At 47.8% G+C, this 17,389-nt stretch overlaps 1 protein-coding gene across 1 annotated transcript in view; it reads right to left on the minus strand.

The window, feature by feature from the left end:
* Nucleotides 1–17,389, minus strand: part of LOC147113325 (uncharacterized) — a 161,352-nt gene that overhangs the window by 67,902 nt on the left and 76,061 nt on the right. The window contains 3 exon segments of the mRNA XM_085994257.1: nt 2,221–2,311; nt 6,444–6,489; nt 10,356–10,481. Of these exon segments, the coding sequence (XP_085850383.1) occupies nt 2,221–2,311; nt 6,444–6,489; nt 10,356–10,481 (263 nt within the window).

The raw sequence follows: 17,389 nt of genomic DNA on the forward strand, positions 1-17,389 counted from the left end.
AGGGCTGGAGGTGGTTACAGAGATAGGGAGGGGCGAGGCCATGGAGGGATTTGAAAACAAGGATAAGAATTTTGAAATCGAGGCGGTGCCGGACCGGGAGCCAATGCAGGTCAGCGAGCACAGGGGGTGATGGACGAAGGGGACTTGGTGCGAGTTAGGATACAAGTTTACGGAGGATGGAAAGTAGGAGATCGGCCAGGAGAGTCTTCTGGCTCTGGTATTTTGTGCATCCTCTATTCTGTTTGCCCCATCATTGTGCTGGAACCACACTCTGGATCCCTCTAACCTGAATCCCTTCACCTCTCCACTTCTTCTTCCTCCTTTAAAAGGTGTGGCTCAGTGGGCAGCACTCTTGCCTCCGAGTGAGAAGGGCGTGGGTTCAAGCCCCACTCCAGAGATTTAAGCGCTTAATCCAAGCCGACACTTTTAATGCAGTACCGAGGGAGTGCCGCACTGTTGCGGGTGCCATGTCTCTAATCAGACGTCAAACCGAGGCCCCATTTTAATCTCGTAGGTAAAAAAATCCCACGGCAATTTCTGAAGAGCAGGGGCGTTCTCCCCAGTGTCCTGGTCAATTTTTATCCCTCAACCAACACCACCAAAAGCAGATTATCTGGGATGTATCTCACTGTTGTCTGTGGGAGCTTGCTGTGCGCAATTTGGCTGCCACCTTTCCCTATATTACAACAGTGACTACACTTCAAAGGTACTTCAATGGCTGTGAAACGCTTTGCGGCATCCCAAGATTGTAAAAGGCGCTATATAAATGCAAGTTCTCGACTTCTCTTTAAAAGTCTCAAAACCCATCTTTTCGACCGAGCTTTCCGTTATCTCCCCAATCTCCAGAGCTCGGTGTCAGTTTCCCATTTGCGAAGTGCCTTGGGGCATCTTTTACATTAAAAAGCTCTAGATAAAGGCAAGCTACTTTTAGAGCACTTGATCCAATGTCACTCGGTGATTTATTGTTAATCTGTCAGCCTGGCTGATCGTGAACGATTTTTTAAAAAATAAAAGGAGAGTTTCCTTGCTTTTATTTACACATTGCCGATTAACTATTAAACAATAACATTGACATACTGTAGCAGATGTTTGTCAATTCAGAGACCAGTCACCTGTCTCGTGTGCGGGCAAAGGTCAGACACCAAACAAGTCAGCAAAAAACAGAAAGAATCATAGAATGGTTACAGCACAGGAGGAGGCCATTCGGCCCGTCGAGCCCCCGCCCTTCCCCCGTAGCCCTGCAAATTTTTTTCCTTCAGGCACTTATCCAATTCCCTTTTGAAAGCCATGATTGAATCTACCTCCACCACCCTTTCAGGCAGTGCATTAACCACTCGCTGCATAAATTTTTTTTCCTCATGTCGCCTTTGGTTCTTCTGCCAATCACCTTAAATCTGTGTCCTCTGGTTCTCGACCCTTCTGCCAATGGGAACAGTTTCTCTCTATCTACTCTGTCCAGGCCCCTCATGATTTTGAACAACTCTAGCAAATCTCCTCTCAACCTTCTCCGCTCTAATGGAGAACAACCCCAGCTTCTCCAGTCTATCGAGTCCCTCATCCCTGGAACCATTCTCGCAAATCTTTTCTGCACCCTCTCCAAGGCCTTCAGAAAGAAAGGCTTGCATTTATATAGCACCTTTCACGACCACCGGATGTCCCAAAGCATTTTACAGCCAATGAAGTACTTTTTGAAGTGTAGTCACTGTCGTAATGTAGGAAAACCGGCAGCCAATTTGTGCACAGAAAGCTCCCACGAACAGCAATGTGATAACGACCAGAGAATCTGTTTTAGTGATTTAGGTTGAGGGATAAATATTGACCAGGAGACCGGGGAGAACGCCCCTGCTCTTCTTCGAAATAGCGGCTGGGGGATCTTTGCCATCCACCCGAGAGGGAAGACGGGGCCTCGGTTTAACGTCTCATCTGAAAGAAGACACCGCCGACAGTGCAGCACTCCCTCAGCACTGCACTGGGAGTGTCAGCCTAGGTTTATGTGCTCAAGTCTCTGGAGTGGGACTCGAACCCACGACCTCCTGACTCAGTCGAGAGTGCGGGATGATCACACTGCAATGTCCACCTTTTAAAATGTATCCATCACACTCAATCCGGTTGGCAATGGCAATGGCCATGTGTAAAGAGGATCAGCGAGAATCCTGGGATGACGTGCAAATGATGCTAAAAAGCAGCTCTCGAAAAGCTGAATGTGGATCATTTAGTTACCTGTGATCCTTGGGGTCGAACTGAACAGCTTCTGTGAAGAGCTCCACGGCCTTAGTGTAGTAGCCTTGTTTAGCCAGGTCAATTCCTTGCCCTGTGAAACACAATGTGCAGCGGGTGAAGTCGGGATTTAGAACACTAGCCAGACAAACGCCGCATCACTGGTGACGGAACCGCGCTATTTGGATCCCTCTAACCTTAACCCCTTCACCTCCACTTCCTCTAAAAAGGCGAGGCTCAGTGGGTCGCACTCTCACCTCTGTCGATAACCAGATTGAAGGTGGTTGGCAAAAGAACTAGAGGCGACGTGAGGAAAACCTTTTTTTAAAACACAACGAGTGGTCGGGATTTGGAATGCCCTACCTGATAGGGCGGTGGATACAGATTCAATAGTCGCCTTCAAAAAGGAATTGGAGAAATACTTGAAGGAGAAAAATTTGCAGGGATATGGGGAAAGAGCGGGGGAGTGGGACTGACTGGATTGCTCTTCGAAAGAGACGGCACAGACTCGATGGGCCGAACGGCCTCCTCCTGCGCCGTACGATTCTAGGATTCTAAAGAGTGCAAGCGAACACGCCATCCTGCCAATTTCCACACTTATCGCATGAGCGCTATTTGTTAACCCAGCTTCACAAGCACATATAGGCATAAGAGACTAGCGTGTAAAGTTAAAGCATATAGGATTGGGGGCAAGGTATTGACTTGGATAGAGAACTGGTTGGCAGGCAGGAAGCAAAGAGTTGGAATAAACGGGTCTTTTTCCGAGTGGCAGGCAGTGACTAGTGGGGTACCGCAGGGATCGGTCCTTGGACCCCAGCTATTCACAATATATATTAATGATCTAGACGAGGGAACTAGATGTAATATCTCCAAGTTTGCAGACGACACAAAGCTGGGTGGGCGTGTGTGCTGTGAGGAGGATGCCGAGAAACTCCAGTATGATTTGGACAGGTTGGGTGATTGGGCAGATGCATGGCAGATGCAGTAAAATGTGGATAAATGCGAGGTTATCCACTTCGGTGGCAAAAACAGGAAGACAGATTATTATCTGAACGGTAATAGATTGGGAGAAGGGGAAGTGCAACGAGACCTGGGTGTCCTTGTGCACCAGTCGCTGAAGGTAAGCATGCAGGTGCAGCAGGCGGTAAGAAGGCAAATGGTATGTTAGCCTTTGTAGCGAGAGGGTTTGAGTACAGGAACAAGGATGTCTTGCTGCAGTTGTACAGGGCCTTGGTGAGACCACATCTTGAGTATTGTGTGCAGTTTTGGTCGCCTTATCTGAGGAAGGATGTTCTTACCATGGAGGGAGTGCAGCGAAGATTCACCAGACTGATACCTGGGCTGGCAGGAATGAGGTATGAGGAGAGTTGGATATATTTCTTAAGGCTAAAGGGATCAAGGGATATGGGGAGAAGGCAGGGACAGGGTACTGAGTTTGGATGATCAGCCATGATCTCATTAAATGGCGGAGCAGGCTTGAGGGGCCGAATGGCCTACTCCTGCTCCTATCTTCTATGTTTCTATATTACGTGGGATATGTGGAACACTCTTTGTTCCAGTCCTGCCCCGGTCCCCTCCGTCACCTCTTTTTCCGGTACATTGATGACTGTATCGGTGCCTTTTCCTGCTCTCACCCTGAACGTCTAGAGCCATCCTTTGTTTCTTAACTTGTCCCATTACCATCTCCTTTTGCCTTGAATATCTCTTAATGTCTTTTAATCTCTCCTGCCTTCCAGCCTATCACAGGCCTTCCCTTTTGTTCTTTCATCCCCTCCCCCCTTTCCCAGCCCCTACACTTGCTTAAAAATCTGTCCCATTTCCTGTTTTTTTCCAGTTCTGACGAAAGGTCATCGACCTGAAATGTTAACTCTGTTTCTCTCTTCACAGATGCTGCCTGGCCTGCTGAGTATCTCCAGCATTTCCTGTTTTTATTTTATCACAAGCAATGTTCCCTGTAATTTGCTTCTGAGCCGCACGGCCCCCTTTCAGATTCCGCACATGCAATTTAAGAGCTGGCTCACCAGCTGGGCGGGACCCCCAGAGCACTCTGCCGCGGCGCAGCTTAAAGGGGAACATTGATCACAAGTGCCCTGCAGGCAGTGAAAGCGACGGCTGCTGAGCGGATCGGTGCAATAAATCACAAATCAAAAACAGCACGCAGGCATCTCTGAGCATGTAGACTGCTGCTGAACGTCCCCCATTACCATCACACGCTTCCGACCATGCAAACCGGACAATGTAAATGCCTCACAAAAGCAAAAATACCGCGGGTGGCCGGAAATCTGAAACAAAAACAGAAAATGCTGGAGACACTCAGCGGGTCAAGGCAGCATCTGTGGAGAGAGAAACAAAGTTAACGTTTTCATCAGAACTGGGAAAAAGTTTGGGATGTAACTGGTTTTAAGCAGGTACAGAGGCAGGGACGGGGGGGAGGGGTGAAAACGACAAAAGGGAAGGTCTGTGATAGGCTGGAAGGCAGGAGAGATTAAATGACAAAAGGGATGATGGTGCGAGGTGAAAGGGGACGGTAATGGGACAAGTAAAGAAACAAAAGATGGGTTTGTTGTCCTTGTTCTAACAGGACTAGATGCAGGAAGGATGTTCCCGATGGTCGGGGAGTCCAGAACCAGGGGTCACAGTCTAGGGTAAGGGGTAAGCCATTTAGGACAGAGATGAGGAGGAATTTCTTCACCCAGAGAGTGGTGAACCTGTGGAATTCTCTACCACAGAAGACAGCTGAGGCCAATTCATTAAATATATTCAAGAAGGAATTAGATATATTTCTTAAGGCTAAAGGAATCAAGGGATATGGGGAGAAGGCAGGGACAGGGTACTGAATTTGGGTGATCAGCCATGATCTCATTGAATGGCGGTGCAGGCTCGAGGGGCTGAATGGCCTACTCCTGCTCCTATCTTCTATGTTTCTATGTTTAGAGGAGGGGTAAATGGGAACAGCAGAATCAATTTCCTGCCTGATAGGGCGGTGGATACAGATTCAATAGCAGCCTTCAAAAGGGAATTGGAGAAATACTTGAAGGAGAAAAAATTGCAGGGATATGGGGAAAGAGCGGGCGAGTGGGACTGACTGGATTGCTCTTCGAAAGAGCCGGCGCAGACTCGATGGGCCGAATGACCTCTGTGCTGTACTATTCTAGGATTCTAAAGGCCGAGAAGCGATAGCCAGTAAACTCCCACTCCGGGAAAATATGACACTATTTCGAAGAAGAACAGGGGCGTTCTCCCTGGTGTTTCAGCCAATGTTTATCCCCCAACCAACATCATTCAAAAAAACACAGATTATCTGGTCATTTATCTCGTTGCCATTTGTGGGAGCTTGCTGTGTACAAATTGGCTGCCGTGTTTCCTACATCACAAGTGTGACTCCACTTCAAAAGTACTTCATTGGCTGTAAAGCGCTTTGGGATGTCCTGAGGTCCGACACTGAGCCACATAGCGATATTAGGGCACGCGGTCAAAGAGATAGGTTTTAAAGGAGAGAGAGAGAGAGGTACAGAGGGAATTCCAGACCCGAGGGCCCAGGCAGCTGAAGGCACGGCTGCCAATGGTGGAGCGATTAGAATTGGGGATATACAAGAAGCCAGAATTGGAGGAGCGCAGAGATCTCAGGGGGTTGTAGAGCTGGAGGAGGTTACAGAGATAGGGAGGGGCGAGGCCATGGAGGGATTTGAAAATAAGGATGAGAATTTTAAAATCGAGGCACTGCTGGACTGGGAGCCAGTGTAGGGGGTGATGGACCAACGGGACTTGGTGAGAGTTAGGACACGAGGCAACAGGAGTTTTGGATGAGCTTTAGCTTATGGAGGATCTAAGATGGGAGGTCGGCCAGGTGAGCGTTGAATAATCGAATCTAGAGGTAACAAAGGCATGGATGAGGGCTACAACAGCGGATGAGCTGAGGCAGGGGCGGAGACGGGCGAGGTTACGGAGGTGGAAGTAGGCGGTTTGGTGATGGAACAGATATGGGGTCGGAAGCTCAGCTCGGGGTCAAATGGCAAGGCTGCGAACAGGCTGGTTCAGCCTTGGACAGTGGCCAGGGAGAGGGATGGAGTACTGCCCAAGGCTTAGCGGCAGAAATTAAGAATTGAGTTTCCTATAAGGAATGTTTTTGAAGAGGCCAAAATTGAAGTTTAATGGGGAGAGAAAGAATGCAAGTGACAAACACAAGATTACTGAAATACTGTAAACATTTGTGTTCGATGACCTACCAGCCAGTTGCCTGCTTTTCAATATTAATGGATCCAAACCACTAACCTGAAAAGTGAATTAAAAAGCCACAGGTCACCAGCAGTCTGAATAAAACAAATATCATTCATTAACTAAAGCAAACAAAATGTGCATCATAAAACTAACACAGGCGAGATCAGCGAAAATCACGGGGAGAAGAGGCAGAGGGGCGGGTGGAAAATTGCGTTTTGTACATAAATGCAACCTCCTCGAGCAGCCACTCTTCCACTGTATGAGCTGCGCAGCGAGTGCCACGGGCTATGCCACTGTGGGGGCATCACGGCCGAGCCACACCCTGCTCTCATCCAGCAGCCTCAGGAACCCTGGTTAATTTTTTTCCCCCCCTCTTCCCGACAAGGGAGAGCCCAACTCCAGCTGCGATCAGTTAATTCAGCAGAGGGAGTCAAACGTACTATCTATGTAGCTTTCAGAATGCCTGAAAAGAAAGGCTCGATTCAGTAGCAATTGCCATAGAAACAAGGAGCAGGAGTAGGCCATTCGGCCCCTCGAGCCTGCTCCGCCATTCAATAAGATCATGGCTGATCATCCAAACTCAGTACCCTGTCCCTGCTTTCTCCCCATACCCCTTGATCCCTTTAGCCTTAAGAAATATATCCAACTCCTTCTTGAATATATTTAATGAATTGGCCTCAACTGCCTTCTGTGGTAGAGAATTCCACAGGTTTACCACTCTCTGGGTGAAGAAATTCCTCCTCATCTCAGTCCTAAATGGCTTACCCCTTATCTTTAGACTGTGACCCCTGGTTCTGGACTCCCCCGCCATCGGGAACAGCCTTCCTGCATCTCGTCTGTCTAGTCCTGTTAGAATTTTATAAGTTTCAATGAGATCCCCTCTCATTCTTCTAAACTCCAGCGAGTATAAGCCCAATCGACCCAATCTCTCTTCATACGTCATTCCTGCCATCCCAGGTATCAGTCTGGTGAATCTTCGCTGCACTCCCTCCATGGCAAGAACATCCTTCCTCAGATAAGGCGACCAAAACTGCACACAATACTCAAGGTGTGATCTCACCAAGGCCCTGAATGGTCAACACATCATTATTATTATGTACTAGCTGATCTCCTGTGGCATTGGTCGCCAGATAGATGGAGCAAGGTGGTAATGTTTACCTGCTAGCCTGGCCGGTCCTTCCAAGCCACTGTTCAGTTACTCCTCGTGAGGAAACGGTCTAAATAGGTTGCGAGGTCAATGAGCAGTGAATCATTGCTCCAAGTTTCTCTAAAGTGACAGCTGCTTATCTCAACAGCATTTCTTAAGGCTAAAGGGATCAAGGGATATGGGGAGAAAGCAGGGACAGGGTACTGAGTTTGGATGATCAGCCATGATCTCATTGAATGGCGGAGCAGGCTCGAGGGGCCGAATGGCCTACTCCTGCTCCTATCTTCTATGTTTCCCAGTTGTCTCAATCTAGGGAAAACACCACCAAAAGTAATGGTTTCTCTCTCTATCCCCCCTTTATTTTCAGATCAGAACCTCTGCCCCTATTTTTTTCCAGACGGCAGCAATTGTTGATGATTCTGCCATTGCCATTTACACCTCCTCTAGACCCATCTTTTGTTTCTTTACTTGTCCCATTACCGCCCCCTTTTTCCTTGCATCATCATCCTTTTAATTGTCATTTAATCTCTCCTGCCTTCCACCCGGTCACAGACCTTTTGTTCTTTCCTCCCCTCCCCCGCCTCTGCACTTGCTTAACACCTGTTACATCTCTAACTTTTTCCAGTTCTGACGAAGGGTCATCGACCTGAAGCGTTAACTCTGTTTCTCTCTCCACAGATGCTGCCTGACCGGCTGAGTCTCTCCAGCATTTTCTGCTTTTATTTCAGATTTCCAGCATCCGCAGTATTTTGCTTTTCCATTTTAAGATTGCGCAGTTGTGATTTGTCCATGTTTTATACATAGTGTGACAGGCACTCTTTTCAAAACTTGAATATAAAGTAGATTCATGCATAATAAATGCATGCAGTTCACTTCCGAATATTTCCATTTGCAAGGCTCCCCTGTAGGTCCATTCACAGTGCCCGTGTACGCTGGGATGACCATAGGGATCCTCGTGGAACTCATCAACATATCACAGGAGATAATCCTGCTTTTATCTCCTCTCCCACAAACTAAGTTGGCAGAGATCGAGAAAATCTGTTTCCAAATAGTGAGAGAGGAGTGCGACAAAGAGCATAAAAAGGAAGAGAGAAAGAGCAAAGAGAGAAGGGAGCAAATAAAACGATGAGAGAGAAAAGGGGAAGAGAGAAAAGGGGAGGAGAGAGAGAAAATGAAAGAGAGAGCGCGAGAAAGAGAGAGCGCGAGAAAGAGAGAGCGCGAGAAAGAGAGAGCGCGAGAAAGAGAGAGCGCGAGAAAGAGAGAGCGCGAGAAAGAGAGAGCGCGAATGTATTTGTAATTTGCTTACAATTACATTCCACCAGATTTAAAAGCATCACCGTCAGAAGGAGTAGGTTTGAGGGCCGGGTTGCCTTTAGCTGTTCCATACACTGTTACCCTCAGTGTGACAGTCCTTAGCTCAGTGCATTCCATCCATTTCTAGAGCAATCTATCCAGCTCCCCTCATAACCTTGTTGGAGGAAATTTTAAAATGGCACCGTAGTGCCTGCTGAAATACTTGACATTCATTGACATTTTGCAGACACTGGCATAACAGACAGCTGACTTGATCTGCTTACACCAAACATGTGATGTCACTTGTACAGAACAGTAATATAATTAAGTTGTTTGCTAACGGTATAATAATATAATCAACTTGTTTTTGACAGAATGTGATTAAGGGTTGCTAAGGTATCGGATTGGCCAAAGTTAAAGGATGCTCAAGTACCAGATTGGCCAAGGAATTAATGTAATATGGTATCTTTCCTGTTTTTAAATTGTATAAAAGGAGCGCGGCTGCTATTGTAAAGCTGAGAAGCTGGCGATTGCACCAAGGGGGTGTATAGCACTTCTCCCAGAGCGCTCTGTAAATAAAAGTGTACTCGCACATTCCAGCAAGGTCCGCAGTAGTCTGAGTTTATTGCTCTATAAGTCGAAGTTGGGTATACGTCGACCCTGTATATCACTGGGTCCGTTCAGGCTCCAATTCGGCGGTAACACCCTCTACATCAGCAAACCTTCCAAGCAAGTTCCCAAAATCCTATGGATGAGTAGGGCCATTGACCCCAACCAGAAAACCAACCATCTCATAACAGCAACCGACTGTCTCTTAAATGCCGCTGCCATTCCCAGACATCCATGTTGTGGATTGCTCTGTGTGTGAAGTGTATCCTGACACGCGTACTAAATTTGCCTTTTACTAACTCGAGTCAGTGACCTCTTGTTCTAATGTCAGTTTAACCTGAAAGTAATTTTCTGCACTGACCAATTCAAATCAGTTTCTGGTTTATTTGCCTCTACAAAAGGTCTCTCATCAGTGGCCTCCTTTATAGGGTGAAGAGCCCCATGTTTCTGCTAACCTTTGCTCACAACACAGTCCTGGAACAGTCGGGATCAAATCAGTCCGTGACACTTCCCCAGGTCTCCTTATATTATCAGCACAGTAGTGCTGGCTATCTCAATCCTCCCATGTAGGTTTAGAGTTTTGTAGTTGGCCCCTCGAGCCTGTTCCACCATTGAATTAGATCATGACCGACCTATATCCACCCGCCTTGGTTCCGTCACCCCTTCCTACTCTTGCCTAACAAAAAATCGATCAATCTTTGCCATCGGCTTTACTAAACCAATGCACTGAAGGGGTATTTAACAGGCATCTAAACCAGATAAGCAGGACATCAGAAGGAAAGAGAATTTAAAAGAATATTTTGATTTCAATGATCAAAGAGTGGGAGTCAGGGTTAAACGTGCCAGGATACGCACACGCGCACACTCTCACCTTGTGGCTTTTTGCCTCATTCTCTTTGTTTTCCTTTGACTTTCTGTCAGGTTTAGTTTTTCTCTTGGGTTTAATGTGACTCGCAGCATTGGCAACAAAAGCACTACTTACATCCCATTCGGGCTCCTACAAGAAATAGAACAAAACAACTTTTGTAAGTGCATTGCCTCTTCCCCTTTTTTTTTTTAAAGCCTCGTCCACCCACCCCTCCAATAGACAGGCATGGCCGAGATCATCAACCTCGTTCAAGTGGAGGAGAAGAAAAGATGAGAATTTCAGGGCCAAACCCATAGCCTCCTGTTCCATGGGCACAGAGTGCTGGAGATTTGTGGAGCCATTTAGGTAGCCCACTGACTCCCACAGCTACCTGGACTACACTTCCTCCCACCCCGCCTCCTGTAAGGACTCTATTCCATTCTCCCAGTTTCTCCATCTCCGCTGCATCTGCTCCGACGATGCCACCTTCCACACCAGTGCTTCTGGCATGTCTTCCTTTTTCCTCAACCGAGGATTCCCCTCTACCGTGGTTGACACGGCCCTCGACCGTGTCCGTTCTATCTCCCGCACTTCTGCCCTCACCCCTGCCCCTCCCTCCCGGAACCATGATAGGGTTCCCCTTGTCCTCACCTTTCACCCCACCAGCCTCCACATTCAACGGATCATCCTCCGCCATTTCCTCCACCTCCAACGTGATCCCACCACCAAACGCATCTTCCTCTCACCTCCCCTTTCAGCATTCCGTAGGGACCTCTCCCTCCGAGACACCCTAGTCCACTCCTCTATCACCCCCCAGCACCCCTTCCCCTTCGCCCGGCACCTTGCAAGCGCAGGAGATGCAATACCTGCCCTTATACCTCCCCCCCTTCCCACTGTCCAGGGCCCCAAACACCACTTCCAGGTGAAACAGCGATTTACTTGTACTTCTTGCAATCTAGTATACTGTATTCGCTGCTCACGATGTGGTCTCCTCTACGTTGGGGAGACCAAGCGCAGATTGGGTGACCGCTTTGCGGAACACCTCCGTTCAGTCCGTAAGGGGGACCCCGAGCTTCCGATCGCCTGTCATTTTAATTCACCGCTCCACTCCCACTCGGACCTCACCGTACTCGGCCTCTTGCATTGTTCCACGGAAGCTCAGCGTAAGCTCGAGGAACAGCACCTCATCTTCCGATTAGGCACTCTACAGCCTTCCGGACTCGATATCGAGTTCAACAATTTCAGATCATAACCTCGGCCCCTATTATATTTTTATATATTTTTTAGCCACACCTTTGTTTTGTGCCCTTCCCCCCTTTTTTTCTCTCCCACATGGCAGCTGTCTCCCATTCTGCCAGAACATTTCACACCTAATCTAGAGCCGTCTTTTGTCTCTTTACTAGTCCCATCACCATCTCGTCTGGTTTTGAATACCTCTTAATGCCTCTTCTCTTCTCTCTTGTTCTTTCATCCCCATTTCCCAGCCCCCAAACTGGCCTTTTAATCTTTTTCATTTCCTGTGTTTTTTCAGTCCTGACGAAGGGTTTCGACCTGAAACATTGACTCTGTTTCTCTCTCCACGGATGTTGCCTGGCCTGCTGAGTTTTTCCAGCATTTTCTGTTGTTATTTAGGTAGTTTCTTTCATCGTTCCCCGTTACTATCTTCACGCTGTGCCAGATAGGGTCCTCAGGTGCAGGGCTCGACAGATACATTTGTCCTCCTTCCAAATTCTCCTTCCCCAGGAAAATCCACAAAGGCCTCCAATCAAGTTCCCCTCGTCCTCGTCCTCCTCCACCACTCCAAACCTTAAACCATTTCATAGAATCATACAGCACTGAAGGAGACCACTCGGCTCTCCAATTAGACCCACTCCCCCTGCTCTTTCCCAAAAGTCCCTGCAATTTTTTCCTTCAAGTATTTATCCAATTCCCTTTTGGGAGTTGCTACTGAATCTGCTTCCTCCGCCCTTACAGATCATAACTCGCCGAGCAAAAAAAATTCTTAATCTTCCCTCCCTGGTTCTTTTGCCAATTACCTGTGTACAAATCTGTGTCCTCTGCTTACCGACCCTCCTGCCAGTTTCTGCCTATTCTACTGTATCAAAATCCCAAATAATTTTGAACACCTCTATTAAATCTCCCTGACATGAATCTTGTTATTCATGTGGAAATGACTTATGAAATGATACTGGGTGGCCTGCTGGTGGCGCTGTCCAGGGAGAGTATAAATACTCGGGCATGGGCCCAGCTTGCTCAGGACATTCCTTAACAGGAACTAGTGAAGGACACAACTAGATCTCCATGTTGAAAAACAGTTGATTAAAGCCTTGTTTAACGCTTACACCAAGTGCCTAGTAGTTTTCTTACGTCACTCCCCTTAACCTTCCACGACAAAAAATAATTCTTCGTAATTCAGTCCTCCTGGCGCCACTGGGTGCTACGTTAAATTGGCGTGGTAAGCTCCCTCCCTCCGCTCTGATGTCGTATCTTTGGCAGAGGTTGACCAGGAGCCCCGGTCTACAAGTGTAAAGAGGTTTTCTGCTGAAGTTACGGCAGCGGAGCGGGAAAAGCTGGGAGGAAATTCTCGTGCTCGGTCTCATCCGCAAACTTGGGTCAATATTCCAAAAAAAGTAGCAACTGAAGTAGCGCACCCTTGTGGCAGTTCACCGGTAACCTGTTTCTGGTCTGGCACATCTCCACGCACCATTATTCTGGGCTACCTTTCAGCAATAAAGCCTACTTAATACTTTGGCATCTATCCAACTGGCATGCACCTGGAAAATCAGTCATTGGGAAAGTGGTAAACGCCTTCTAGAAATCCAGACAGTGAACACCCGCTGCCTTCGCCTTATCCACCAGTTCCATAACATCCTCAAAGAATCTATTAAATTGCTGTGTCGCGACCAGTCCCTTCTGAACAGATGCTGGCTCTCTCTAATCAGACCTGGTCTTTTCAGATAATCTCCGATACTGCCGCTCAAAATCTAGAAAAATTCCTCACAGTTTAAATAAAGTTCGCAGGTCTGTAATCTCAGGATTTGAAGAAAAAAACAACAGGGGTCACACTTGCTGGGGTCACACTTGCTACTTTCCAATCCATTAAGTGTCAGCTGTGGCTCAGTGGGCAGCACTCTCTCTCGTCTCCGAGTCATGAAGGTTAACATAGAAACTAGGAGGAGTAGGCCATTCGGCCCTTCGAGCCTGCTCCGCCATTCAACGAGATCATGGCTGATCATCCAAACCCTAGCACCCGGTCCCTACACCGACAGCCATCCCACCCAAGCCCTATCCCCGTAACCCCGCGTATTTAATTCCCCCTAACACTAAGGGTCAATTTTTATCATGGCCAATCAACCTAACCCGCACATCTTTGGACTGTGGGAGGAAACCGGAGTACCCGGAGGAAACCCACGCAAACACGGGGAGAATGTGCAAACTCCACACAGACAGTCACCCGAGGCCGGATTTGAACCCGGGTGCCTGGCGCTGTGAGGCAACAGTGCTAACCACTATGCCACCGTGCCGCCGTGTGGGTTCCAGTCCCACTCCAGAGACTTGAGCACAAAAATGTAGGCTGACACTCCCAGTGCAGTGCTGAGGGAGCGCCGCGCTGTCGGAGGTGCCGTCTTTCAGATGAGATGTTAAACCGAGGCCCCGTCTGCTCTCTCAGGTGGACGCAAAAGGTCCCGTGGCACTATTTCGAAGAGGAGCAGGGGAGTTCTCCCCGGTGTCCTGGTCAATATTTACCCCTCAATCAACATAAAAAACAGATGATCTGGTCATTATCACATTGCTGTTTGTGGGAGCTTGCTGTGCGCAAATTAGCTGCTGCATTTCCTACATCACAACAGTGACTACACTTCAAAAGTACTTCATTGGCTTTGGGATGGCCTGAGGTAGTAAAAGGCACTATAGAAATGCAAGTCTTTCTTTCGTACCCAATTCTAATGAATTTTGAAGGATAACACATGGGGATTTCCACTGCTTAATTTTACAAAACTATGAAAGCTCATCGGCCTGAAACATGAACCCTGCATTTCTCTCTCCTCTCCACAGATGCTGCCCGACCGGTTGCGTGTTCTCCAGCACTTTCTGTTTTTATTCCAGACTTTAATGAGCCTCATTGGTGGCAGGACAGGTTAACAAAGCAGTTGATAAAGCAGATGTGATATAAATAGATTTATAAATAGAGGCGGAGAGCACAAAAGCCAGGAAGTTATCCTAAACCTATATAAAACACTAGTTCGGCCCCAGCTGGAGTATTGTGTCCAATTCTGGGCTCCGCACTTTAGGAAGGACGTGAAGGCTTTGGAGAGGGTGCAGAGGAGATTTACTAGAATGGTTCCAGGGATGAGGGATTACAGTTACGTGGAGAGACTGGAGAAGCTGGGGTTGTTCTCCTTAGAGCAGAGACGGCTAAGAGGAGATTTGTTAGAGGTGTTCAAAATCATGAAGGTTTTAGATAGAGTAAATAAAGAGAAACTGTTTCCAATGGCTGAAGGGTTGATGACCAGAGGGCCCAGATTTAAGGTCATTGGCAAAAGAACCAGAGGCGACATGTGGAAAAACTTTTTTACACAACGAGTGGTCGGGATTTGGAATGCGCTGCCTGATAGGGCGGTGGAGATAGATTCAATAGTAGCCTTCAAAAGGGGATTGGATAAATATTGAAGGAGAAAAAATTGTCGTGACATGGGGAAAGAGCGGGGGAGTGGGACTGACTGGATTGCTCTTCGAAAGAGCTGGCGCAGACTCGATGGGCCGAATGGCCTCCATCTGTGCTGTACTATTCTAGGATTCTATTGTCCCAAAGCTAATGTGACGTGCAGGAGTAAGTATATCGCTGACGGTGCAATCTGACCGGTCTGGATTGGCACTCGAGGAACCTTTCTATTAGCAGGGCGTGAGCTGCAATGGCATGTACACAACTATTTCCTATTATCCCTAATTAACATTCTAAACGGCTTGTGCATCTCGAGAACTTAGTACGCTGAATCTGACCTTATCAGAAACATGACATAAACGAACGCTTCCAGGGCAAAGGTAAAAAGTCCCAAAATGACTTTTTTTACTTTTCATCCTCCTGTGAACTTAAACGGACACAAAAAGGAAAATCAAAGGCAGCACTGCTGACGATTGAATAAACCCCATCAATCACATGGAGGCGAAGGGACAGCCTGGCCCGATACACCTTCCAACAGCACCTGCATCTCCCTGGGGCTCCGCAACTATCTCAGTTACTAAACAGGTTCCAAAAACAAAAACAATGGCCACTTCCTGACCCAAGCGAGCGTCAAAGGTCATGGACATCATCTGATGACGCACGTATGTTTGAACAGCTAACTTTGCCGCAGTCATTTGTTTGCATAGGTGGAACCTGCCAACTTTCAAAGGCTTGAGCACATAATCCAGGCTGATACCCTCAGTGCCAGTGCTGAGGGAGCGCTGCACTGTCAGAGGTGCCATCTTTCCGATGAGACGTTAAATCGAGGCCCCGTCTGCCCTCTCAGGAGGACGTAAAAGATCCCACGGGACTATTTCGAATAGCAGGGGAGTTCTAACCCACCAGAAAGCTGCCCGGATCCCACCAACTGCGATTTGCACTCGGGTGCCTGGCCAAAGCCAGAAGGGTCATAAGAACATAAGAAACAGGAGCAGGAGTAGGCCATTCGCCCCCTCGAGCCTGTTCTGCCATTCAATATCATGGCTGATCTTCTACCCGAACTCAACTTTCCTGCACTATCCCCATATCCCTTGATTCCCTTAATTTCCAAAAAAATCTATCGATCTCTGTCTTGAATATACTCAATGACTGAACCTCCACAGCCCTCTGGGGTAGAGAATTCCAAAGATCCACCACCCACTGAGTGAAGACATTTCTCCTCATCTCAGTCCTAAATGGCCGACCCCTTATTCTGAGACTGTGACCCCTGGTTCTAGACTCCCCAGCCAGGGGAAACATCCTCCCTGTATCTACCCTGTCATGCCCTGTAAGAATTTTGTATGTTTCAATGAGATCACACCTCATTCTTCTAAACTCTAGAGAATATAGGCCTAGTCTACTCAATCTCTCCTCATAGGACAATCCCCCCATCCCAGGAACCAGCCTGGTGAACCTTCGTTGCACTCCCTCTATGGCAAGTATATCCTTCCTTAGGTAAAGAGACCAAAACTGTACACAATACTCCAGCTGTGGTCTCACCAGGGCCCTATATAATTGCAGCAAGACGTCTTTACTCTTATACTCAAATCCTCCTGTAATAAAGGCCAACATACCATTTACTTTCCTAATTGCTTGCTGTACCTGCATGTTAACTTTCAGTGATTCGTGTACAAGGACACCCAGGTCCCTCTGAACACCAACATTTCCCAATCTCTCACCATTTAAAAAATACTCTGCTTTTCTATTTTTCCTACCAAAGTGGATAACTTCACATTTCTCCACATTATATTCCACCTTTAAAGATGCAAATCGGGGTCCAATGACATCATTGGGCCCCAATTGCAATTTTAACTTGGGCCTGAGCGGGAAAGTCGTGATGGTTTTGCCATAAGGCTGAAGAGACTGAAATGGGTAAATTAAAAAAAAAAAATTTCCTTTGCAGGGCCAGAAGTGACCCTCCGTGGAAAGTGCTACCCTCCCCAGCTCCGGACTCCGCACCTACCCGCCCCCCCAACGAGGCCCTCCCCGAACCCCCGTTCCCCACTCCTACCTCGATGAGTGTAATGGAATACTCTCCACTTGCCTGGATGAGTGCAGCTCCAACAACACAAGAAGCTCGACACCGTCCAGGACAAAGCAGCCCAATTGATTGGCACCCCATCCACCACCTTAAACATTCACTCCCTCCACCACCGGCGCACCGTGGCTGCAGTGTGTACCATCTACAAGATGCACTGCAGCAACTCGCCAAGGCTTCTTCGGCAGCACCTCCCAAACCCGCGACCTCTTCCACCTAGAAGGACAAGGGCAGCAGGCGCATGGGAACACCACCACCTCCAAATTCCCCTCCAAGTCACACACCATCCTGACTTAGAAGTATATCTTCGATCCTTCA

This window comes from Somniosus microcephalus, chromosome 8, assembly GCF_052327205.1.
Source record: "Somniosus microcephalus isolate GS21.2 chromosome 8, FLI_Smic_1.0, whole genome shotgun sequence".
NCBI lineage: Eukaryota > Metazoa > Chordata > Chondrichthyes > Squaliformes > Somniosidae > Somniosus > Somniosus microcephalus.